The sequence below is a fragment of the Nasonia vitripennis genome, chromosome 5 (assembly GCF_009193385.2).
Source record: "Nasonia vitripennis strain AsymCx chromosome 5, Nvit_psr_1.1, whole genome shotgun sequence".
In the NCBI taxonomy this organism is placed as follows: Eukaryota; Metazoa; Arthropoda; class Insecta; order Hymenoptera; family Pteromalidae; genus Nasonia; species Nasonia vitripennis.
Window position 1 is genome coordinate 23,977,038 of NC_045761.1, and position 23,114 is coordinate 24,000,151.

At 38.0% G+C, this 23,114-nt stretch overlaps 3 protein-coding genes across 24 annotated transcripts in view; all 3 read left to right on the plus strand.

Annotated features, from left to right (window-relative positions):
• Positions 1–23,114, plus strand: part of LOC100123363 (longitudinals lacking) — a 280,984-nt gene that overhangs the window by 150,004 nt on the left and 107,866 nt on the right. For 2 of the 22 annotated variants that reach the window (XM_031931305.2, XM_032600542.1), the window contains exons 7-11: positions 4,292–4,375; positions 4,453–4,542; positions 4,611–4,846; positions 4,936–5,113; positions 5,197–5,400. The exons of 19 other annotated variants lie outside the window; for them this stretch is intronic. In XM_031931305.2, the coding sequence (XP_031787165.1) occupies positions 4,292–4,375; positions 4,453–4,542; positions 4,611–4,846; positions 4,936–5,113; positions 5,197–5,303 (695 nt within the window). In that variant the 3' untranslated portion in view covers positions 5,304–5,400. Of the gene's footprint in view, positions 1–3,013; positions 3,316–3,621; positions 3,803–4,291; positions 4,376–4,452; positions 4,543–4,610; positions 4,847–4,935; positions 5,114–5,196; positions 5,401–23,114 lie in introns of those variants that run through there. One more of the 22 variants, XM_032600528.1, reaches the window with a different exon arrangement.
• Positions 5,409–6,169, plus strand: LOC116417584 (longitudinals lacking protein, isoforms A/B/D/L-like). The gene is made up of 2 exons (XM_031931324.1): positions 5,409–5,514; positions 5,702–6,169. The coding sequence occupies exons 1-2, from the start codon at positions 5,469–5,471 to the stop codon at positions 5,989–5,991; spliced, it is 336 nt and encodes a 111-aa protein (XP_031787184.1). The 5' UTR covers positions 5,409–5,468; the 3' UTR covers positions 5,992–6,169.
• Positions 6,541–7,438, plus strand: LOC107981102 (longitudinals lacking protein, isoforms A/B/D/L). Its single transcript, XM_016985602.3, has 2 exons — positions 6,541–6,720; positions 6,798–7,438. The coding sequence occupies exons 1-2, from the start codon at positions 6,693–6,695 to the stop codon at positions 7,106–7,108; spliced, it is 339 nt and encodes a 112-aa protein (XP_016841091.1). The 5' UTR covers positions 6,541–6,692; the 3' UTR covers positions 7,109–7,438.

The following is a 23,114-nucleotide window of genomic DNA, read 5'->3' on the forward strand; positions in this document are numbered from 1 at the left end:
TTCACCAGACACCTTAAGTACGAATGTGGACAGAGTCCTAGATTCAAGTGCCCCTACTGCGAGTTTCGCAGTAAGAAAACATCGCATACTTACAGACACGTCAGGGAGTATCACCTAGGGGAGAAAGTTTATTACGTTGATGTATTTAAGACAACTCAAGGAGCACCTACAGGAACTGCGATTTAAGTTATTTTTTTTTCTAATCAATTGAGTACATCCATTGAAGTGTCTTATTACGTAGGAGTATTAATGCGATTCTTTGTCGTTTAGTTACTTAATTTCCCTTTAGAGTTACGAATTATTAGTTGTCATTTGCGATCTTACTTTAGAATCCTGATATAGCTAGTTACAAAGAATGTGAATAATGATATTTTTATAAGTGTTTGATTTATCCGACAAAACTTTTCTCGCGTAATTAATTACATAAAAAGACTATGTACATAGAAAGCGAATACTTAGTGTTAAATATACAATTTGCATATGTATTAAAATTTAAAAAACTACGATTTTCAGATGTTAAGAATAAATATTGAATTTTTAAGCAAGATTCTTTTGTACTTCAATTTTTTTCAGCGCGTTTTACCGAACTTTACTTCCCATTATACCTCTGACTCGAAATTAAATGTGTCCAATCGTCAGCATCGTCTCACTGCTCAATGTACTAATTTAACGCACGTCCTTTCTGTTTCAGCCCACATTCATCTACAAAAGTTTGCATACGTCAACTGTGATGCTCCAAGAACGTATTCGCGCCTGGCGCGTAGATACGTGTGTCATAATTGCGGCAAGGCATACGTGAATCCGGAATCGTTGAAACGTCATCTTAAGTGCGAGTGTGGAAAGGAGCCGAGATTCGCTTGTCCTCGTTGCAACCATCGTAGTTATCATAGAAGCAACGTGATGAGGCATATTAATGGTAGACATAAGAACGAAGACGTGTTTCCTATAATGCTGTATTGATAAAGTTACTTTTTGTATATTTTGTGAAATATGTGTGTGTTCAAATTTTTTTAAAGCGATTTAAGATTGTGAGCAGTATTGCTTGAGGTGAAGCACCTCTTGAATTTTTTCATTTATTGACGCTCAATATTGACTACTGTAAATGTATTCGACGAACTTCAAATAAAAGCTATTTTATAGCTAATGATTGAATTCGTTTTCCATCCATTATTTTCTTCTTTGGAGTGTACATTTATTTTATAATATTTGGTTTTATTTAATCGATTAATTTTGCTACAAAACGTAAGTATGAATCCTTGTGCATTACTCCATGTTAATAAGTCAGTGTTTGTCTTTTATTTGTTTGTTTGTTGCAGATGCTAATTGTCAAAGTAGAAATAGAGCATTTACGTCCGCATGATACTTGCTCGTGAACCTCGCAAATTTGTCCGCCTTGACCCACTAACAAAGCTCTCAATTTTTTCGTTTCAGACTGGGACTTGTTCCAATTCTGTGACATGGACCTATTTAAAATCGGTATAGATCTAAACGAGACCCAGGTTGCCTTCGATGTACTCGCTTCTCAGAGATGTCCCAATAAAGCTCCGAAACAGCGCAGTGGTAGCGATAAAACGAGCAACCTGGACAAATCGTTTCCATGTCCGAACTGTTCGAGCGTCTACAACAGACACGACAATCTCACGCAACACCTTAAGTACGTCTGCTTCCAAAAGCCGAGGTTCGCCTGTCCCTATTGCAATTACGTGACCAAGAGGACGTACAATGTCTACGGTCACGTGAGAAGCAAACATCCTACTCTGAAAGTTGGATACATCGATTTGGAAGATTCGAACAATCTGGTTACTCCTCAGAATTTTCGTTGAACATCAAGTGGGAAAAACTGGTCTGTTGACGCGTGTTGTTTGTAAAAATGCATAGTACATAACCATAGCGATAATATAACATACGTTTTTTTAAATATAAGTCTAACCATATGAATAATAATAATATAAATTTTGTATTTTGTGATAAATTTTTGTCAAATTAACGACTGTGAAAATATAATGCTGCCACATAACTGTACGAGAGCGGAAGAAATCCTATGTACATAATATAATTTTTCACTATCAAATAAAAGCTTACGCACTAAGCTCGAAAAACTACTAATCTAAGTGTTTGAACTATGTCAACCCTGCAGCACTTACTCTACTAACTTTAACTAACAACACCTTTAAAAGTAACTTGATCAAAAAAATTTTCTCGCTAATATTCTCTCTTTCATTTTCAGACAACACTTACGCATCCTGGTCATCCTTCGATCTTAGTTCGGACCCGCTGGTCATCGAAGATTCTCTGCCCAAAGAAATTCCAGTACCAACAGCACCGACGGAATACGTCGAGTGCTCAGCTCTGCACATCTGCGTGCGTTGCGGCAAATCGTACAAGCACTTTAGACATCTCAAGCGACACGTCGACTTTGAATGTGGAAAAGCAGCCAGATTTGGTTGTCCCAGATGTTTGTACAGATGCAAGAGGCCTTGCAATGTCATTGCCCATCAGAAGAGAGTGCACAAAGAGTTGCCTCTCGTGGAAGCTGTTGATTTTGGGGATCAGGGCTCTGATCAGGGAGATTGATTTTCATGAAAATTACGAAATTGTTTTATCGATGAACTTATGGTATTGGGTCTAATTTTATATTTTTTAGAGTTAAACATGAGAGTATAAATAAGTATCACTTTGTTCTAATAAATTATACGAATGTTTTCATATGCACTATGAAGTTTGTACATTTAATATTTCTCATGGGTTATTAAACTAGAATAAATTTGAATATTTTTAAAGGACGTCGTAGCTTTTTCAGTACACCTCGTCCGCCTCGTTTTGCAACCACACGCTGTAAATTGGCAGTCGATTGTCACATAGCTGTAAAGCACTTATACTTTTAACCTCATCCTATAATGTACATTGGAACAACCTTAATAAATCCGCACTAACACCAATCGAGTAAAAACTCGCCTCATCGATCCTCACGCGAACGTAACTCTAAACAATCATTAAATTTTTTAAATTCCAGGTTTTATCTACGTCTCGTGCGACGAACCACCGTCGCCGCACTCGAATAGCGACTTGCGCATCGTCGAATGCGTGTCGATGAGTAAAGCTTACAAGAACCCGATGAACAAGAAGTTCGTAGCTCAATTCGCCTGTATCAAATGCGGCAAGAGCTATTCTCACCAAGCGAGTCTCTGGCGGCACGAGCTGTACGAGTGTGGTAAACCGCCAGGATTTGGCTGTCCCTACTGTGAGCATCGATGCAACCGAAAGTGCAATATGTACGTGCACATCCGCTTGAAGCACAAGGGCAAAAAGATTGTGGTGCGAGAACTTTTTGATAGTAAATGAGGTGAAATTTAATTTTTACACACGAGGAAGATAAGTTGCATTTTTGTTATGCAAAGTCACTTTTTTTTTGTATTTTTAATTTCAATTTTTTTTGTATTTTGATTCTATAATTTCTTATTTTACGTTTTTTTGTATTAATTACAAATAAAATACTTATTTTGATGAATATCGATCGTTTTGTTTTCACCCAATGTAATATGTCTAATAATCTTGTCATGCATGTGACGTTTAATGTAAGCACTCTTCCTCAAACTAACAAAAATATTTTTTTGATTTCAGACTTTATGTTCATGGCTATCGATGAACCAGTCGTTGCTTCGCAAGAGATCACTATTGTACGACCACAACAGAAGAAATTCAATCCAAATAACTCAAATGTCTGCCATCAGTGTGGCAGGTCGTACAAGCATTTCAAGCATCTGTCCAGTCATCAGAAAGATGAATGTGGAAAAGAACCGCGGTATCGTTGTACTTATTGTTCGCATCGCACGTGGCGAAAGTACAATATGAAGTCCCATATAAAACATAAACACCCGAGCGAGCCTATAGAATTTATCAAGGATTAAATTCTTCAATATTTTTCTCGTTGACAGCGTTATTATAACACTGTTTTTCATTGTAAATTTATTGAGACATCAGTATTTTTTTAATAAAAAAATCTGAACGATAATATTTTACATTTTTATATTTTCATCGTACCCTCGTCAAACTTACACATACACGTCAGCATTTACACTGATCGTAGTAAGTTTAGTACTAATTCGTGTAAATATAATTTTAAGCATGGACCTTATAATATTTCTAAACCAAATTATCGATCGTATCGATTTTCGGTGATCCGAAAAACTATTCCCAACATCAAAGCTCATACGTGCCTATATATTTTCAAAACGTCAAACTGTAAAAGTGACCAGCAGCAAACTAACTGCAATTATTTCTTGTTTTTCAGGCTTCGTCTTCGTGGACGTCGAGAACAAAGAATTCCAGTCTGCTGAACGGCGACTGCAAAAGAAGCAACCTAAACCAGGCGCAGGTACTTGTTCACTTCGACTGAAGCAAGTGGAAAATTACTCGAAGAAAGCATACGATTATACTTTTTATTCATTACAGCGGTCACTTTGGAAAGACTCTCTGGTTACGTGGAGGACCTACTCACTGATGCGCCTGTTATTCACTTGGAGAATATCGCAGGCAAGTCTGGTGAGTAAACGATTTTTTTTTCAATAATCTCGTGACCGTTTATTAACACTGATTCCTTTTGATTTCAGAATTTGAAACAGCTGTTTTAATGCGACTCGCCCAAATGAGCAACGACATTACTTCTGTCAAGCAAAGGCAAGATGCTATACCCCGCGAAATCGCCTCTATAAGCGTTGCTCATCTAGAGAACCCAATTACAGATTTTTTCGCTAAGTACAAAGTGAAGATACCCATGACTACGCTCGAAGAATTCGCAGATTTTGAACAGAAATTAAAAACAAACATCAACTTTAGAAATGACATCGTGAGTAGAAATTCTATACGCGATTTCATATTGAGAATTGTCGCGGCGAGAACATTTTACTAAAATATTGATTCTTATAATTGTTCCAGTATCTAGACCTGCGCACTCACATAGATAAAAATGACGTCATAAGCAAATCGATGGTGAGAATGCTTAAAAAATTCATGGTGAAAGGTCTGGCAAATATGTTTACTGCCGTTAGAACCTCGAAGGTAAACAAAAATAAAATTAAATTCAAGCCCACGGAGTTCTGCATGATGATGGATGGTAATAATATGCGTCGATATTTTAAAAAATTATTTTTTGTCTGGGGGATTCCGAACTAACATGTATATACTTTTTTATAATAGCTACAATAATGAAAACGAGAAACGAAAAGTCGTTGACAACTAAACCTGAAGATCTTCTTGCCGCCCTGACCGATGTTTTAAGTAACGTCAAGAAATGGAAGGGATAAATGAAGTTTTGGCATTTTAATCTCAATTGATTTAATCTTTTTTATTATATTTAAAATATAATGATGTTTTAAAATAAAGAGTTCATTATGACAAGTACTTAGGCATTTGCTTTCCCTCAAAAGCCTATAAGCCTATTCCCGAATTCATATATACGAATTCCAACTATGACAAGTCTCCAAGATGCTGCAAACACACCTTTCTCATTTTCAGGTAACATCGATAAATTGATAGAAATTCTATAGAATATGAAATTTATTTATGTGTATCTGTAAACTTATAGGGATTTAATTTTTATTTTTTTCAAAAGCAACGCTCAACACTACACTCTATTCATGCACATATAAACCTGCATCCCCATGAAAAAATTGATCAATTAATACAAACGTTTCCCTTACAGGCTACTACATCTCAAATTACGACATTTCCCTCCTACCAGGACAACGTTGGGAGGGTATTCAATCCCACGACGTTGCAGCCGCTCAGGGATTTGCGAATACCTGCCACCAGTGTGGAAAATCTTACAAACACACGTATCACTTGAAGCGTCACCTCAAGTACGAGTGTGGCCAGCACAGAAGATTCTGCTGTTGCTATTGTTCCCATAGAGCTAAGCACAAAGATCATATTCAGAAACATATTGCGAATAAGCATAGGAACAAACCCATTAAGTACAGCGTCGATGAATGAGCTGTCTTTGTAATATGTGTGGATTTGTATGTATGTGGTGTGTCTGTCATGGGGATATGGAGTTGTGATCTAAACCTTTGTGATGCAAGATTTACATTCAGTATTGTACATATTTCCATTGCTTCACGTGTACGTTCGTTCAAAATAAGAACAAATATATTTTCGTCTGAAATCGTCATCGTTTCGCCATTTCATTTTCTCTAATCAAAAGATTTTTCATGTTTTCTACACCTCTTGGAAACCATAACTGATACATTACCTTTTATTTTCAGGTGATACGAGAATACATCCTTACAGCAAAGAAATTTTTAAAAGTGTCAATCGTGGATACATTTGCGGTAACTGCGGAAAAGCCTACAAGTACCGGAAGCACATGACAAGCCATCATAAATACGAGTGTGGAAAGCTGCCGAGATTTGAGTGCTATTACTGCCCTTATAGGTCCAAGCGTAAGGGAAACGTTAAGTCTAACACGCAATCGTGCCACATAGATAAAGACTTCAAGTTTATCGTTGATGACTTGCAATCATATGCGTTTTTTTTTTAATGATTCAATAAAAGAAAAATCTTTGTTCATACAGTACATTCTTCTAACGATTCCATTCCTTTATCAAGGGTAAACCTGCATGAGAGATTACCTCGAATCAACCCTAATTCCGTTGTAATATGGATCACGTTATTAAAACACTAATTTTGTTTTTATGTTCACACGTATACGTTGTAAAACAGGTAAAGGCTCCGCTTATAGTTGACCTACCGAAATCCCTCCACTTTTCACTAACACCACGGATTTCTTTATTTTTCAGATACACTATTCATCCCCTGCGATGACATACCCGAAACTCTTGCAGAAAGTCCCGAACTACACTTCAGCATCGTGAGCACCGAATCTCTCTGTGGTGATGGAAAAAAACTGGAATCTAGCGTCAACCAATGCGAGAAGTGCGGCAAATCTTACAAGCGACATTGTTCGCTCATCCGACACAAGAAATACGAATGCGACCAACCTCCGAGATTCAAGTGCAGGTACTGTGAGTACTGGGCCAAATACAGGACGCATTTGCTGACGCACATAGCCCACAGGCACAAGGGAAAGCTGAAGGACGTGGATTATTAGTTATAATATAGTTAAGCAATGGAAAACAGAAAACTCGAAAGTCCTGTTACATATAGTTGTAGGGATGAATTTTGAATAAACGAAGTCGTGCGCTTGAATTTATGTTTCAAGTAGAGTGGCTCGAAAGCTCAGTACAGTATTATATTTTTACCCCTGAATACTGAAGCAAATATTATAAAGAAATTTATAATCAAACTACTGTATCCATTACTTTGTAATATCTCAGTAATCGTGTATTTTTCCAATATACCATAAGTATTTTGTATGAACGTGCAATTATAATATAATACAATCATAATCTTCTGCAATAAAGCGAACTGCATAACTGTCGACGTGTTTTTTCCAATCCTCAGAAAAATATAAAACTCATATAAAAATATAAAAATATAATCATCAATTCCCTCATTCATCTGCATTATTCTTTCGAATTCATGTATGCGTGCAATAACAAAATATTTGTCGATCGTACTATCTAACGTAAGTAAGGCATGAAAAAACGACCCCCGTAAAAAGCCCCTTAGCAAACCTCCCACAAGCTCGAATCTCGACTAATAAATTTTATTTTTCAGTTACAGATATCATCATCCCTGATTATGAACCACCCGAGCCATTCCAGAAAATCAAGCTAACCGTCTTGAGACGAGAGGAGATAGTGAGCAGTCTCGTGCCACCGGTACCACCACTACTGGTAAAACCTGATTACCCGAACGTCTGCCATCAATGCGGAAGATCCTACAAGTGGCACTACACACTGGCTCGTCATCTTAAGTGGGAATGCGGAAAAGCGCCAAAATTCAAATGCCAGTACTGCAACTACAGGGCTAAGCGGAAGGATAACTTGGACTACCACATTGCCAACTCCCACAAAGAGAAATTGAAGCCGAGACTGACGCGATAAAGCGGAGCTAGATTTTCTTTTTAAATTTTGATCTTTTTCATTTTTTAATCATTTTTTAAAATGTGTGTTTTATAAGATATAGAAAAATATGTCAAGAGTTTGTCTAACTTTGATAAAAACTGTTTGAAGGTTGTCAGAACAATTTTTATACGTAATCACCATACGGTTATACGACTAATAATAATGACTGTCGAGTTTTTAATTGATCATGTATCGGACGTTTTTGTAGAATGAATTTTTAAGTTACCATTGATATCGCTAGCATTGTCGAACAATCTTTAGCTAATTTTAACAAAGTTATACATAAATTCGAATTGAGCACAATTTTGCATTGATTTGCGGCAGAAAACGTTTCATCTCGACAGAATAATTGAGACTACATCAGATCAGATGAATGAAATTGTAATTTTTAATTTTTGTACTGCCAACTGAGAAACCAACAAATCATCTATATTAGATAATATAATGCAATTGCCATTTTTCATGGTATCGCGATTTTGTTGTATGCTTTTACAAAGGAATGCTCATACTATTTCTAGTGCGTATAGTAATTTTTTTTAACCAAGCTGTAAAAAAAGATGTGGCTGATGTGTACTCACATACCGTATCGATTATGACAGTTGTACAAAGAACTGTGTCGAATAATTCTTAAAATAAATTTAATGATTAATTTTTCAATAAAATATCTGGCTGTTTGAATTCCTGTAAATCTAACTTCAAGCATGGCATCCTTTATAACATTGATCGCTGCATTCTTAGGTTTCATGTCTCATGGAATTTGATTTGCAACGTACGTAAGTTACAATCATCAACTAATGCTCTATGTTCTTGTGAAACTATATTTGATTATCAGCATATCTCCCAGACAGATATTCCCCAGAGCATTACTAACAAAATTTTTAACTTCTGCTTCCAGAATATGTCTACGAGATCGACCTGCCTTTCGTCAACGCGGAAAAAGTGGGTTTGCGCATCGTTAACTCTGAGTCTCTCATGGACTTTAACAATATAGATAGGAAAGAACTTCAGACTTCAGGACTTCATAAAGTTATGGAACTTCAGAGTGACATTAATCAAGGATCATCGGCTCGGGTGCACGACAACGTTTGCCAGAACTGTGGCAAGTCTTACATGAGGCCCAATACCCTGAGACGACACCAGAAGTACGAGTGTGGCAAGCCAGCGAGGTTTAGTTGCAGCTTTTGCAATTACAGGTGTAAGCGCAAAGATAATCTGAAATACCATTTGAATAATTGCCTGAAGAGGAGGTCTAACAGAGTTCACGAAGAGCTGTGCTGTGTAATCGAGAATGCTTGAATTCGAAGATGTAGTTGATTATATACATAATATCGTTTAGTTCGGAGGATACTTTCCATCTTCGAATGAGATGTGTTAGTATGAAATCAATATTTCGAATATGAAGTTGTGTATCTTTATTAGTATAAATTGAATTTTATGTTGCTACTAGGATATCATTTGAAGCTTTTGATATTTAAAAAAAAGCATTAGGGTTATGATATGAGTGCTCATGTTGTTGTGTAAATATAAATAAACACGAATTAACAGAGTTAGAAACCCTTATCCGGCTGCGACCGCAATCGAGATTCGAGATTCTCGAATAAGATTTTTATATAATAAATAATAGATATTGATTAGTCATGATTTTTATCTGTGCCATATATTATAATCATTGGACTACGAATAGTTGACACACATTTTATACGTTGATATAGATGAATTCATTTTAATTGAATTACATATTACTGATTTATAAAATTATTATTATCATGTGAAATATGCGTGCATATATACAAACGTACAATGTAGAATCTCAATGTATAGTATAAATAATAATTAACGTTGAAAATGTTCTTCCATGATCTTCAATATTTTTTTACGCATTTTTCTTGACTATAAGCACAACGAATTTATTATTTACAGGATAATATAAAATGCGTTAATTCTTTTGTAATATAGTTTCGTAATATTATTCACATCGCGTTTGTAACGTTTGCTACAGTTGATCCAACAATAAATGAAATAACTAATTGTACAATTTTACTATTATAATTCTTACTCGTAAAATCTGACAACACCTTCAGCACCGTCTTTAAACTTCTCTGAATTTCGCGCAAAGTTTACTCCTGTACTAACCGATCATAATATTTTTCATTTCAGAAAATCCATCGGACATAACGAATCAGACGCTATTTAAGCCCCGCTTTGTCTGTGACGGATGTGGAAAAATCTACAAGTACAGGAGCACACTCAATCGACACCGCCAGTATGAGTGTGGCCTTGAGCCACGATTTCGCTGCCCTCGCTGCGACTACCGCAGCAAGCAAAAGATCAATCTAAAGATGCACATCGCCCAGAAACACAGAGACGTGACATATTTGTAAAACGAACTCTCGTGAATATTTGTTCGCGGCTTATGTACATACGAAACATGGTATATTAACAAAAATAAAATAGGTTTTGTTTTTTCTCGCAATGCAACAGACACGTGCACACTAATCTAGGCTTTTCTAATAACTCAAAAACCGATCCTCTAGATGTTCCAGATGTTATAAATGCTTATACCGCAAGTATATGAAACTAACTCTCTGTAACTTTTTTTGCAATTATTTTTCAAAATATTAAAAAATAAATCCAAAACACGCAATCCATACAAACCCAGCAAGATTCATAACTAATCACTCATCACATATAATTCCAGGGCTCATATGGATGCCTCCTAGCGGTGCATCCAAATGGCAACCTCGAGGCAGCCCCTCGAGCTTGCAAAACCGCGTCAACTTGTGCGTCAAATGCGGTCGGACTTACGTGCACGATTTTACTCTGAGACGACACATCAAGTACGAGTGCGGCCAGCCGGCGAGGTTTTGCTGCGTCTACTGTCCGCACAGGAGCAAGTATAAGGCTAACGTACAGCAGCACATTCAGCAGTTGCACAGAGGCGAGCCTGTGAAAATTCACGTCGACGATGTCGCGACGAGTGAATGAGAAGTAGTTGAGTGGATCAAGGTACCACGAGACCGAAGTGATAATAGTTAATTAAGAAACTCGTAGTGAATTTATCCTAAGTTAAGATGCTTATTTAATTTAATTTTTTACGTGTGGGACAGATTTATTTAATCTAATTGTAATTCCTCATGCGTTACGTGACATTGATTTATTTTGCATAATTGGTGTCACGAACTTTCGTACAATATTAACTATGGAATTAAATCTAAAACATGACCTATTTACATTAATGTAGCACGCAATACCTCTCTAGTAATACCCTCGATTGATCTAACAACCCTAACTACATCTAATTCCTAAACTCCAACTCTGTAACCGTCCACCTTCTGAAAACCCGAAAAACCCTCACACACGATTAATTTCTATTTTTCAGAACTAGATCCGCTGATGCTAACGCCACTGGACCGGATCCTCTTACCAAGGCTCAAGGATAAGCACAAAAGGCCCAAGTTTCGCGGCAAAACCAAAGCCGATCACAACACGTGTCCGCGTTGCGGAAAGCTCTACAACTATGCCAAGAACTTGACGCGACACATGAAGTACGAGTGCCAGAAACAGCCGAGATTTTCCTGTCCCTGCTGCAGTTATCGGGCTTTCTACAAGTTCACTGTGCAGAACCACATGGCGAGGTGTCATCAGGATTCTAAAATTGATTACGTTCTCGATCACGAGCAGCTCGGGGCCGATCACGGGAGGATCGGAGATGAGTAGAATGGCAGTGAGGTCGAATGATTTTAATGAATATTTGCGTAAAATGCGTTTCGTTACGGTATCGATGGAGTGGATAGTATAGGGCGCATAAAGAATACTTAAACATTTTTCTAATTATAAGATGTAATTTTATCGGATGACCAAATCGTAATGAATTCAAAGTCGATTGTTCATTCCAGCGTCATTTTCTTTTTATCAGTATGTGTTCATAATTATTTTGACCTTTTTCTTAACAAACGTTCTTATTCATATATGGGAATTATATAAGCCCTGTTGATATGTAATCATACACAAAAATTCTTGTAAAATTTAACAACGTCATATACAATAAAAATGTATATTTACAACGTCGCGTTTCATCCCTTTTCACTCTACTTCTCTATCTCAATCACCATGTATACATCTCATCCCTCTCATATCTTAAAATTGGCACCTTTGCGGCATCACGACAATACTAATCCTCGCATATTTTATTTTTCAATCCCAGGTTACCCAGATTGGACGAACTATCAGTTTCTCGACGTCTGGCCCCCGTCCGGATCAAATTATAACATGTCCACTTCCATAATCGCAGACTCGAATAAACCTCTGTCTCAATCGGGAAACTTCTGCTGTGGCCGCTGCGGAAAATCTTATACAACGATGGGCAACTTGAGTCGCCACGAAAAGTACGAGTGCGGCAAACAGCCCAGTTTCACGTGCGCTAACTGCTCCTACCAGTGTTACTACAGGTTTAACATGCAGAGGCACGAGGTAGCCTGCAAGCAAAGGAGAAGCTCTGGAGCTTTCAATGCTGACAATAAATAGGTGGAAAAATTAGTATAATTCTTTTGTTCGATTATGACGATGCACAATTCTGGAATGACTGTATGTGAAAATATAAATTTTCGTAAATCACGTCTCAAATACACAATTTTCTATGCCTACGGCTTTTCGTTATTTCTGCCTCCCTATTTCGATGCATGGGTTTTCTATAATAAGCAGCGACATTATCCGTGCGTTAGGTTCATCGAGCGAAATGCGTTAATTTCTAACACAAGTACCCTATATACTAACTTCTGTACCTCTTTGATACCCCGATAACATGCATCGCAATTAACATTTTAACCATCTTCAAATTCCAGATCCGGATCATGACCCACTGGACATTTCCGACCATAGTAGTAGACCTAACCAATCAGAATTTGCTTGCGAGAAATGCGGCAAATCTTACACTGCAAAAAGGAACTTAACTCGTCACGTGAATTATGTGTGCGGCAAAAAGCCTCGATTCACATGCAACAAGTGTCCTTACCGTAGTTACTACAAGTTTGACATGCAGAAGCATGTTTTTATTTGCGGTCTTGACAACAAGAGACGAAACAAATATGCTGATTGATACGTTAGTTTTTAATATTTCTTTTTTAATTTTATAATTTGTTTAATTATAAGCCAAGAATTTTTAAAATAATTGATTATAGAAACGTATATTGGTACTAATATACAAGCTTGAAAGAGAGTAAATTAGCTGAATGATATGTAACTCTTTTTTTTTAATTTTATACATATTGAATCAGTTTAAAATAATTGATTATAATTCACTTATCTAATAAATTTCCTTATTTCAATAATCGTGTGTTCTTATTATTTTTGGCCCTTAATACCAAAATCCACGACTAAAATTTTATATTTACTCATAATGCAACTGCCTGGTTAACAATACTTACGGTTTGATACTTACAAAAAAGATTGATGATTTAACCACCTGTGTGGCCCTTCGAATCAATCAAAAGGCTTTTCCTGAAAATACAGCTGAAGGTCACATGCTGTAAAGAAGAACTTGATCAGTCGTGTGAAGTTGGTTTGTCAAAAAATGCCTCCGTTCTAATAAAAAAGCCCTTACGTCCGGGCCAAGTGTTTTTTTACGATACCTGTACATAACCATTTCATTCACCCGCATCAGTATACGCTCACACTCGCAATTCAGTCACTCGATCAACGTCACCGACGGTGTCACTCGTCAAAGCTGGAAAATTTTTTACTAACCACTGAACCATTTTCAAATTTCAGATCCAGCACACGACCCGCTAGACCTCTACATACAACCTCGAACTTCTTATGGCCGAAATCGTGGTGCTCTGCTGACGAACGAGGTCGGCAACGTGGTCTGCAAACGTTGTGGCAAATCCTACAAGACTCTGGGTAATCTCAGCAGGCACGAAAGATACGAATGTGGCAAGGAGCCGAGGTTTGCCTGCTCTCACTGCACTTACAAGACTTATTACACCTACACGATGCAGAGGCACGAGGTCGCCTGCAGACTTAAGAGACAAAGCTACGAAAAATATTGATTAATGGACGTTTCCTCGAGTCTGTACATATTAGGGCTGTTTTTGTGAGATGTACACGGGCAGGCATTTTTTTTGCGATGCCTTATATTTTTTAGATAGACGAATTCTCAATGTATTCATGGCATCAGGAAGCTCCGACCAAAATCTATAATAAATACCAGTATGTTTTGCAAATTTATACCTCCTCGTTTATTCACGAAACAAAAATACCCGATCCATTTTTCTCTGCGTAAGCTTCAGAACCCGCATATAACGCACCGCTATATGATCCGATGAGTTTATCATCATTAATAATAAATAAATAAATAATCAAACGAATATAAATATGACCATTACTAACCGTCAGTTTTTTTTAAATTTCAGGTATCAACTTACAAATTAATCAAGTATTCCTCGGTGCGGAGGCTGATCCACTCAGTAAGACAGGCGAGAAGGAAATTCAATTGAAAGCTGATCCCTTGGCTCTGAAGCATAAGATCAAGAAGAAATCGGCGACGAATAAAAAAAGTAAGAAGACATATACGTGCGATCGGTCCTACTTTTACTCTGTAAAATTCGCAATAAAAAAAAAGCACCCACCTCTCATCATCCCTCAAACTTACCTAAGACTCTCAGCTACTAACCGCATAACTTTTAAGTTACAGAAAACGCGGTAGAGTTGGTACCAGTAGAGCCATTGCCAGAGCCAGAAGAAGATCCCTTAGCCATCGATGGAAACGCGGATTCCAGAATTCATGCGTGCGATCGTTGTGGCAAGGCTTACACCATTCAGAACTCTCTGAAAATCCACCAGAAATTCTACTGCGGCATCGAGCCGAGATACCTTTGCACCTACTGTGATCACAGGGCCAAGAGAATAAACTGTCTCAGAAGACATATTCGACGCTGGCATCGCGGCAAAGATTTTGCTTTCAAGCTGGCTTATTAGCCTGGACAATGACGACGAAGATGGGATTTGATTCGTCGTTGCACTGCGTTACTTATCATACCAATCAAACTTATTTTTATAATCGATTTTATCAGACCTCGACATTGGTATTAATTTTGTAGTTTTTATTCTACACATTCTATAATTTAGCACTAATTCCAATGCATCGTGTCTGTAAACTTAGCACTAAGATCGTCGAGTATGAATGAGAGAACTACCTTGATGTACCCGTCAATGAAATACCTCGATCAGAATCAATAAATACCGCTATATTTTGTAAATCCTCATCGTTTTGATTTGAATGTACGTTCCCTCTGTGTCGATAGCACCTCATAACACCCTTCGCTGTTGCATCGAATCTTAGTACACCAGGCACATATTAACAAGCGAAAATATTTTTATAATTTCAGACGATATCTCTCTGGACGATCCCAAATTCGATCCGCTAGCCTCTCTGGACCCTTTGGCTCCGAAAACACGTAGGAGCGGGCGTAAAAGGTACCGTAACAGATGGCTTGACGACGACGACTACAACTGCGATCGTTGCGGCAGAGCTTACAAGTCCATTAACGCACTGGAGAGTCACAAGAGACTGGAATGTGGTTTGCCGCCCAAGTACGTGTGCTACTACTGCGACTATCGCAGCAAACGGAAGAGCGACATAAAGCGACACATTGGCTACACGCATCCTTCCAAGTCATTCCAGTATAAAATTGATGACGAGTAGACTTTTAACAGAGCCTTGAAAAGATTTTACCAAATTTTAGCTTTATTCAGCTTCTCATTCGAGAAGTTCGCAAATGATGTGTCTTCTTATATTAGTATTTTTAAAATGCTCAAAATTCGCGCCGAAAGTATGAAAAGGATCGTGATGAGATTTGCGGACAAAGTTCTGCAGCTTTATATCTTTAAGTGTGTCTTATATTCGAGAATGTATTTTTTTTAGTATGATATTTATGTACGTTACCTTTGGTATAATACTCATTCGTATCTAGTGCTAATCAGTGCAGTATTGTGTTGCAGTTGTCATTTAAATCAGTGTTTATTTATTTACTTATAATATACTAATATTTTAGTGATATTTATTTATATACTCATCTGAAATTATATAATAATCTACAATCATATCATACATTTTTCTAGGATTAACACGGCTCTTTACCAATTCGATCTCGATATCTAAGTGCCATTTCGTGTACCTATACAAAATGTTATGTATATACCTTTAAAAATAAATCTCCTTAAAAAAAATCACTAATCACAGAACTAATGTTATATCTTGCTCAGATTCTCTATATACTAATTAATACAGACATCAACCACTAATTTTCTTCAATCTCACTTTTGCTTCTTAATTTCAGCTTCTCAACCCGACCCTTCGACGACGATTCCTCTGATCAACGGTAAGTGTGTTTGTCAAAATTGCGGAAAAGCTCACAAGACACATCAAGTGGGAGCATAGCTGTCCGAGCTATGTCAAAAGCAAGAACTCGAAGTTTATATTTTGAGAAAAAAAATTTGTTACGTTATAAACGATCGAATAAAAAACAAAGCAAACATGGTCTGCCATTCATTCCCGCACACCCCCCGCAAAAATTAAGTATTAAAAGTAAAACCCATCGCTGTGCCGCAAAGCATCGGCGTTCGCAAAAGCATGACACCTGCACCGTTCGAAACCTTATCGTCTACGTCAACCCCAACTGACGTTTTTTTCTCTCCTTTTGCATTGCAGATTCCTTCGACGACACAACCCTGGAGATGTTCGACATGTACGACCTGGTGACGCCTGTTCTGACCGAGCAGCTGTCCGTCGAAATGGACATCCAGGAGGAGGACTACACCTGGACGTCGAGCGACTCGGCGAAACACCCCAACGTCTGCTTGCGATGCGGCAAGTCCTACAAGCACTCGTCCCACTTGATCCAGCATGAAAAGTACGAGTGTCATAAGCCACCGAGATTCGGCTGTTTTTACTGCGAGTATCGCAGCAAACGCAAAACTGACATTCGAAGGCACATACGGATCAAGCATCAGGATAAGGACTTCAAGTTCTATGTACAGTCGGATTGAGAAGGTTCTCTTTCTCTCTCGATCGAGGAGCGACGGGGGGAGAGATTGTTGTTGTCATTGCTTGATGAAAATTAATGCATTTAGGAACTTTCGGAATATTACGTAGTGTGTTAGTCAAGCGGGCATAGTTCGAGGTGTTATTATGTCCTATACCGTAGAATTTTAGTTGATTCACACGTTGTATTTTTACTTCGCAGCGATGAGAGACTAAATTTTATACGCTGTACATTTGTGTTCGTTTCTATTACATGCCATTTTTGTAAAAGATTATTCGATACAGCCTTGGTAAAAGCGCAAGCAATTTTTTTCTTCTAAGTTTAGAACTGTATTTTACAAAAACCAAAAATAGCAAAGCTTACACTGTGGCTCTTGCTTTTCGACTCAATGTATAGCAACACGCAATTGTTATAGGACTTATATAAATATACTTTCAATGTGCGAGAGAGCAACTGTTCACCTATACGACGATTGTACGATACAGACATAGTCGAAATAAAATTGTTCACCTTGAGAATTCGTAATAACGCCTGTCACCTCTTTACCCTTACTTCACTAAAAGAAAAACCTGAAATTCGAATGCCTCCCTGTATAACAAGTAAAATAAAACGACGAATCATAGTCGAATTTATCACTACTAACGACTCGATTTTTTTACGTTTCAGACTTCAGGCTTTCGAAATCGAGTCCTTCGGAGTCCAGGGGCCGCGACAACGTTTGCGCCGACTGCGGCAAAGTCTACAGACAATGGGGCAACTTATCCCGACATCAAAAATACGAGTGCGGCGTCGAGCCGAGATTCGGTTGCGGCTACTGTAGCTACAAGTCGAAGCGAAAAGACGATGTGAAAAAGCACACCTGGCATCGACATTACGGTCAAGAATTCAAATACACAGATTCCAAGAGAGACTCGGCGGCCATCGATTACAGCTGATCGAAAATATTTTAGCCGCGCGTGTGTGTAAAGAAATTTTGTAATATAGACCAAAAATGAACTCATGTATACGTACTGCAACTCCAAATGTGACAATTTTAGTATATAAATACAATGTTATTATAGTTATACAATTATACGAGTTTGCTCATTTACATACCGATCTGTAGTGTTGTTTCTCGTATTTTTGACCGACACACTCGCCAACCAACTAACCAGAAACTCTCGCTTTGAATTTCAGGTTTCATCGTTCTATCGAAGAGCGAAATCGAAGACCTCTCGGATCAGTCGATGACCATCAGAACCACGAAAGATCCGCTGATGCTGTTGCACGTGTGCGATAAATGTGGAAAATCGTACAGACAGGCGGGCACTATGTTCCGTCATCTGAGGTACGAGTGTGGCGTTGAGCCGAGATTTCGCTGCCACTACTGTGCTCACAGGGCCAAGCGCAAGAGCGACATGAAGACGCACATCAAGTTTAAGCACAAAAACATGGAATTCAAATTCTACGAAGATGTCTTGCCAAAAGATGGCTCAAAAGAATAAATATTAAACCTTCGGAGTACGTTATTTGCTTGTATAGTTTGCATTTTATTACTGCACACTTACACACGCACTTAACAGCAAAATAATCAATATGGGTATTGTACATAATTTTAAAATTTTTATCATAACTATCTGTGTCCGTGATAGTTGTTTAACATTTGAATGCACACTCGACTGTAATATTCTCAGAGCTGCACTGACCACGTTCCCTTAATTTTTTTCAGGCTACGCAAATTCGGAGAGAAAAAACCAAATATCACTGTCTAACTTGAAAATCATCAGCGTCGAAGATCTGTCGAGTGTTTTCAATGCGAGCGACGAATTTGCGAGTAATAATACGCCGCACTATGAGTACGCAAAAGCGGAATCAGCTTATCAACTGACACTACCGAGTCTGATCGAACCGACGACGAAAAGGTTTCAGTGCGAGCAATGCGGCAAAAGTTACACGCAAATGTCAACGCTTCGACGACATCAGACTTACGACTGCGGAAAGGCGCCCAATTTGAAATGCGACTTTTGCGAGTATCGATCCAAGTACAAATTCAATCTGTTGGTTCACATCGATCGCAGACACAAGCGGAAATGGACTGACGTTCAAATGTAAAAAAAAAAAAACGATGCACGCGATGTATTACAGTGACTGGTGTATATAAGCTATAAACATTTACAAATGTACTATTCTAGTTGTAACCTCGATGAAAGGTAGAATAAAATTATGCAAGCACACTCGCCTCATTTTCTCCAACTTGATCATACTTTCAGACTCTCTCTCTCTCTCTCTCTCTCTCTCTCTCTCTCTCTCTCTCTCTCTCGCCATCTATATCACAACAACTACCGACCAACATATAAGTCCACTATAGAATATAATAATAATATACACAACATTTATATACTCATCGATATAATAGCCCACCAATAGATATAACAATAACACTAAAGTGCTAAACTAATCAGCCCCAACGAAATCTTTCCACAAGCCCGTAGTAATCGCACACTGACCTTTGCCACTTTTCCAGGCTTCGGCGAGTTCTCCAGTCTGTGGTACGAGCCCCAGGTCCCGCTGACTCGCAAAAGCCAGCAGACGAGCAACCACAACTCCACCGTCGGCAACAGCACCTCGGACGACGGCAGCAACAGCTGTCCGCGTTGCGGAAAGACCTACATACATTCCAGGCACTTGAAGCGTCACCTCAAGTACGAGTGTGACAACCCACGGCGCTTCTGCTGCTCCTACTGTCCACATCGCAGTAATCACAAGATCGACATGCAGAGGCACATCGTCAGGCGTCATCAGGGCAAGAGCATCAAGTTTTACGTGCTCAAATGAGCTGGGATTAGGCTTCGTAGACTTTTTGCCAATCACTGAGTGGGCATACTTAAGAGACGATGAGAAGTTTTTATTTTAGACTGATGTTTGAGTTATTTTTATTCTACTGTCTTTTTTTACTCTATAGTTAGGTAAGAACGATTGGCTGTCTCGAAGCGGCGCTTTGAGACAAGATCGCGATGCAGGATTAATGCCTGTATTATGCTAGATCAAAATCGATTAGGAGAATAATGTTGTTTTAATCTTCATTACTTTTAAGACATTAACGTATTTCTATATACGGGGACAATGCCTGAGACTGATTCAGCGTTCTTATATTTTGACGTTATTTTTTAGATCTAGTTTAGTAAAAAGACTTTATACAACATTTCTGACATCGACAATCAGTCTCGGCTTGCCTCATGCTGTTTGCCATAGTATCTTTTTTCTCACAAACTACTATTTGATAAGTTATTAGGATTTAATTAGAAGAAAAAAAACTACGCTGAGCAAATGTGAATTGAATTTGCATCAGGTGATATGTTTCACGAGTGCAGTATAATATTGATTATTTTTTATGCGAATTTGTTCGTTTAGCCGTAGGATTATTGTACTTTTGATTAATAGTAAGAAAGTAACCGCGAGAGAGGAGTTTTACATTTGAGAATCTACATTTTTGTTTCTTTGATAATAAAGAATTTTTGAACTGGTTTTTAATATCGTTGTTCTATAAAGTAAAGATGTTATGATATCTGATATTGATGCTATAATGTAAAGTTGACGAAACGAATGAAAAGTTATAAGATGGTATAACAAAGAGCTATTTATGTATGTACAATGATTAAAAGATAATAATAAATGATGATTCTTTTAAAAAACAAAAAAGAAGCGTCCACTTCCTTCTCAATATTCGGATGACATTTTTGTCTGGCATATCGTTGTAATTATTAATTCTGCTATTACTTTATGTTTCAGATGGTAAAAACACTCGAGGACAATATCGAAACACGTACACACGATTTTACTACTAATACAGTCCTAGAATAGCTGTCTCGCATTTTTTTCTTCGCAATTGTTAAAAATAAATCCACATATCAACTGACCAGGAATCCTTACTTGAAATTTCAGGTTTTGTAATATTTTCGTCCGAAAGGGAAGATCCGTTAGATCAGCCCACGGACAGCAGGACCTCGAAAGATCCGCTTACGTTGCTGCACGCGTGCGATAAGTGCGGGAAATCGTATAAGCAGGCGGGCAACCTGTATCGCCATCAAAAGTACGAGTGCGGCGTTCAGCCGAAATTCGGCTGCTACTACTGTCATCACAGATCCAAACGCAAGAGTCACATCATAATGCATGTCAAGTTCAGACATAGAAATATGGAAATCAAGTATTTCGAAGATTGATTTTTTTTTCCACGAAAGGCGATGGAAAACTTTTATTTTGTTTGGAGAACAAACGTTTGATTACTGCGATACTTTTTATATCGATATGAAATTATTCATATAAGGATCGAAAATATATGACGATAAATATATAAATTTAAGATAAAAATCATCAGAAAAATTGTCTCTAATGTAATTGTATCGAATTATTATTTTTTTTAACCAATATTTATTATATACCTATGTTTAACGTCGCGTACTTTTTCAATGCTAACAGGTGTTGTATAGTATAATTAATAAATCTTCAGTCGCCACTGTATAAAAATCTGCCCTGAAATCCCTAACACCCAAGAGTCAATTCCTGAACAGAATAGATCGCACAAATGCATTTCCAAGAGCAGATAATAACTCGTCCTATTTTCTTCATTTCAGGTACACTTATTATTTTAAAACAAGAGTACACCGTCCAGGACGGAAACGAGCTCACCGGGCTCTACGAAGGTAATCATCAGGCCCACCCTAAAGCATCTGGCCTTAAAAAAAAATCTCAACAAACTCACCTTGCGTTTCTCTCTAGTCAATCAGAGCCTTCCGGAATCAGCCAGCAACCTGATCATCCCCGACAACATCTCAGTGCGCTGCGACGAGTGCACTTATACCTGCACGTCCCGTCGTCAGCTTGGCCAGCACATACGTCTGGAGCATCCCTATAATCCGTCGTCGAGCAAAGAAACGGTCCACCTGTGCCCGAGATGCAAGCATCAGTACAAAAATCGCCATCACATGCGAGCCCACTACCTTCACGAGTGTGGAAAACCGCCCAGGTTCAAGTGCCCTTTCTGCGATCACACAGCCAAGCAAAAGACCAATCTCACGACTCACATGATCAGGATGCATCCCCAGGAGCCTCTTGTCAGTATGGCTGGCTCGAGGCGAAGTAGAAAGTATTAGCGACGACGTTGGAAATCCAATTTTTTTTTGTTCGTTTGGAGCTTCATATTTATACTTTGTGGAATGAAGTATTGACGTAGAATAATAAATAGCGATATTCAAATGAAAATTTCTATGTTATATTTATTAAGCATTGCGTTTGTGGGTGTGTACCTTGAAAGTATTGCTGTGAATTATGTTTGATGGACATTGTTTTAACAAGATAAAAATTCACGAGATTCGTTTAGTTTTAAGGGACGATCAACTAATTAGCATATTATTTTTCAGGTATAAGCGATCATTTTATAAATCATATTTTCTTACGAAACATTTGCGATCTCGAGTCTGCTTATTCTGAAGTATATCAAAGGCCGATTGGTGAGTAAACTTCCGCATTCGCGGTAATATTACGGATCCGTGATTGTAAACTGATTAGCGATTTTTTTTTCAGATCCACTGGAAGAAAATCCTGAAAGTCAGTACCGGTGTCCGAAATGTCGTAAAACTTATAAAAACAAAAATACCATGCAGACTCACTACAGGCAATCATGTGGAAATCCACGAATATTACGTTGCGACTACTGCAGCTACTTTTGCAAGAGGAAGTACTGCTTGAGACAGCACGTCATGAAATGGCATATGGCGAAGAAGAAAAAGTAGAAAAATCCGTTTCACGCGCAACGGCTATAGTTAATTAGTGCACGATAGTAGCGATAAATACTTTTGAAGATTTGAAATTCCCGCCATATGGAATTCGCCAAATGTATACAAAAAATATATATATTTATATGCGTTTGCTCCGAAATACTAAAATACTTAATCATTAAGCTTCTCGAATACGAGCTTCGAAATCTGTCAGACGCGAGAAACGCAAGCCCCTTTGAAAGTCTCGATGACACTAGGCTATAGCATACCATACACAGAGAGCTCACACCTGC

Coding starts and splice junctions, on each gene's coding strand:
- LOC116417584 (XM_031931324.1), top strand. CDS start 5,469: ATGACAAGTCTCCAAGATGCTGCAAACACACCTTTCTCATTTTCAG. Junction 5,515..5,701: donor CACACCTTTCTCATTTTCAG/GTAACATCGATA, acceptor TTTCCCTTACAG/GCTACTACATCTCAAATTAC.
- LOC107981102 (XM_016985602.3), top strand. CDS start 6,693: ATGTTCACACGTATACGTTGTAAAACAG. Junction 6,721..6,797: donor ACGTATACGTTGTAAAACAG/GTAAAGGCTCCG, acceptor TTTATTTTTCAG/ATACACTATTCATCCCCTGC.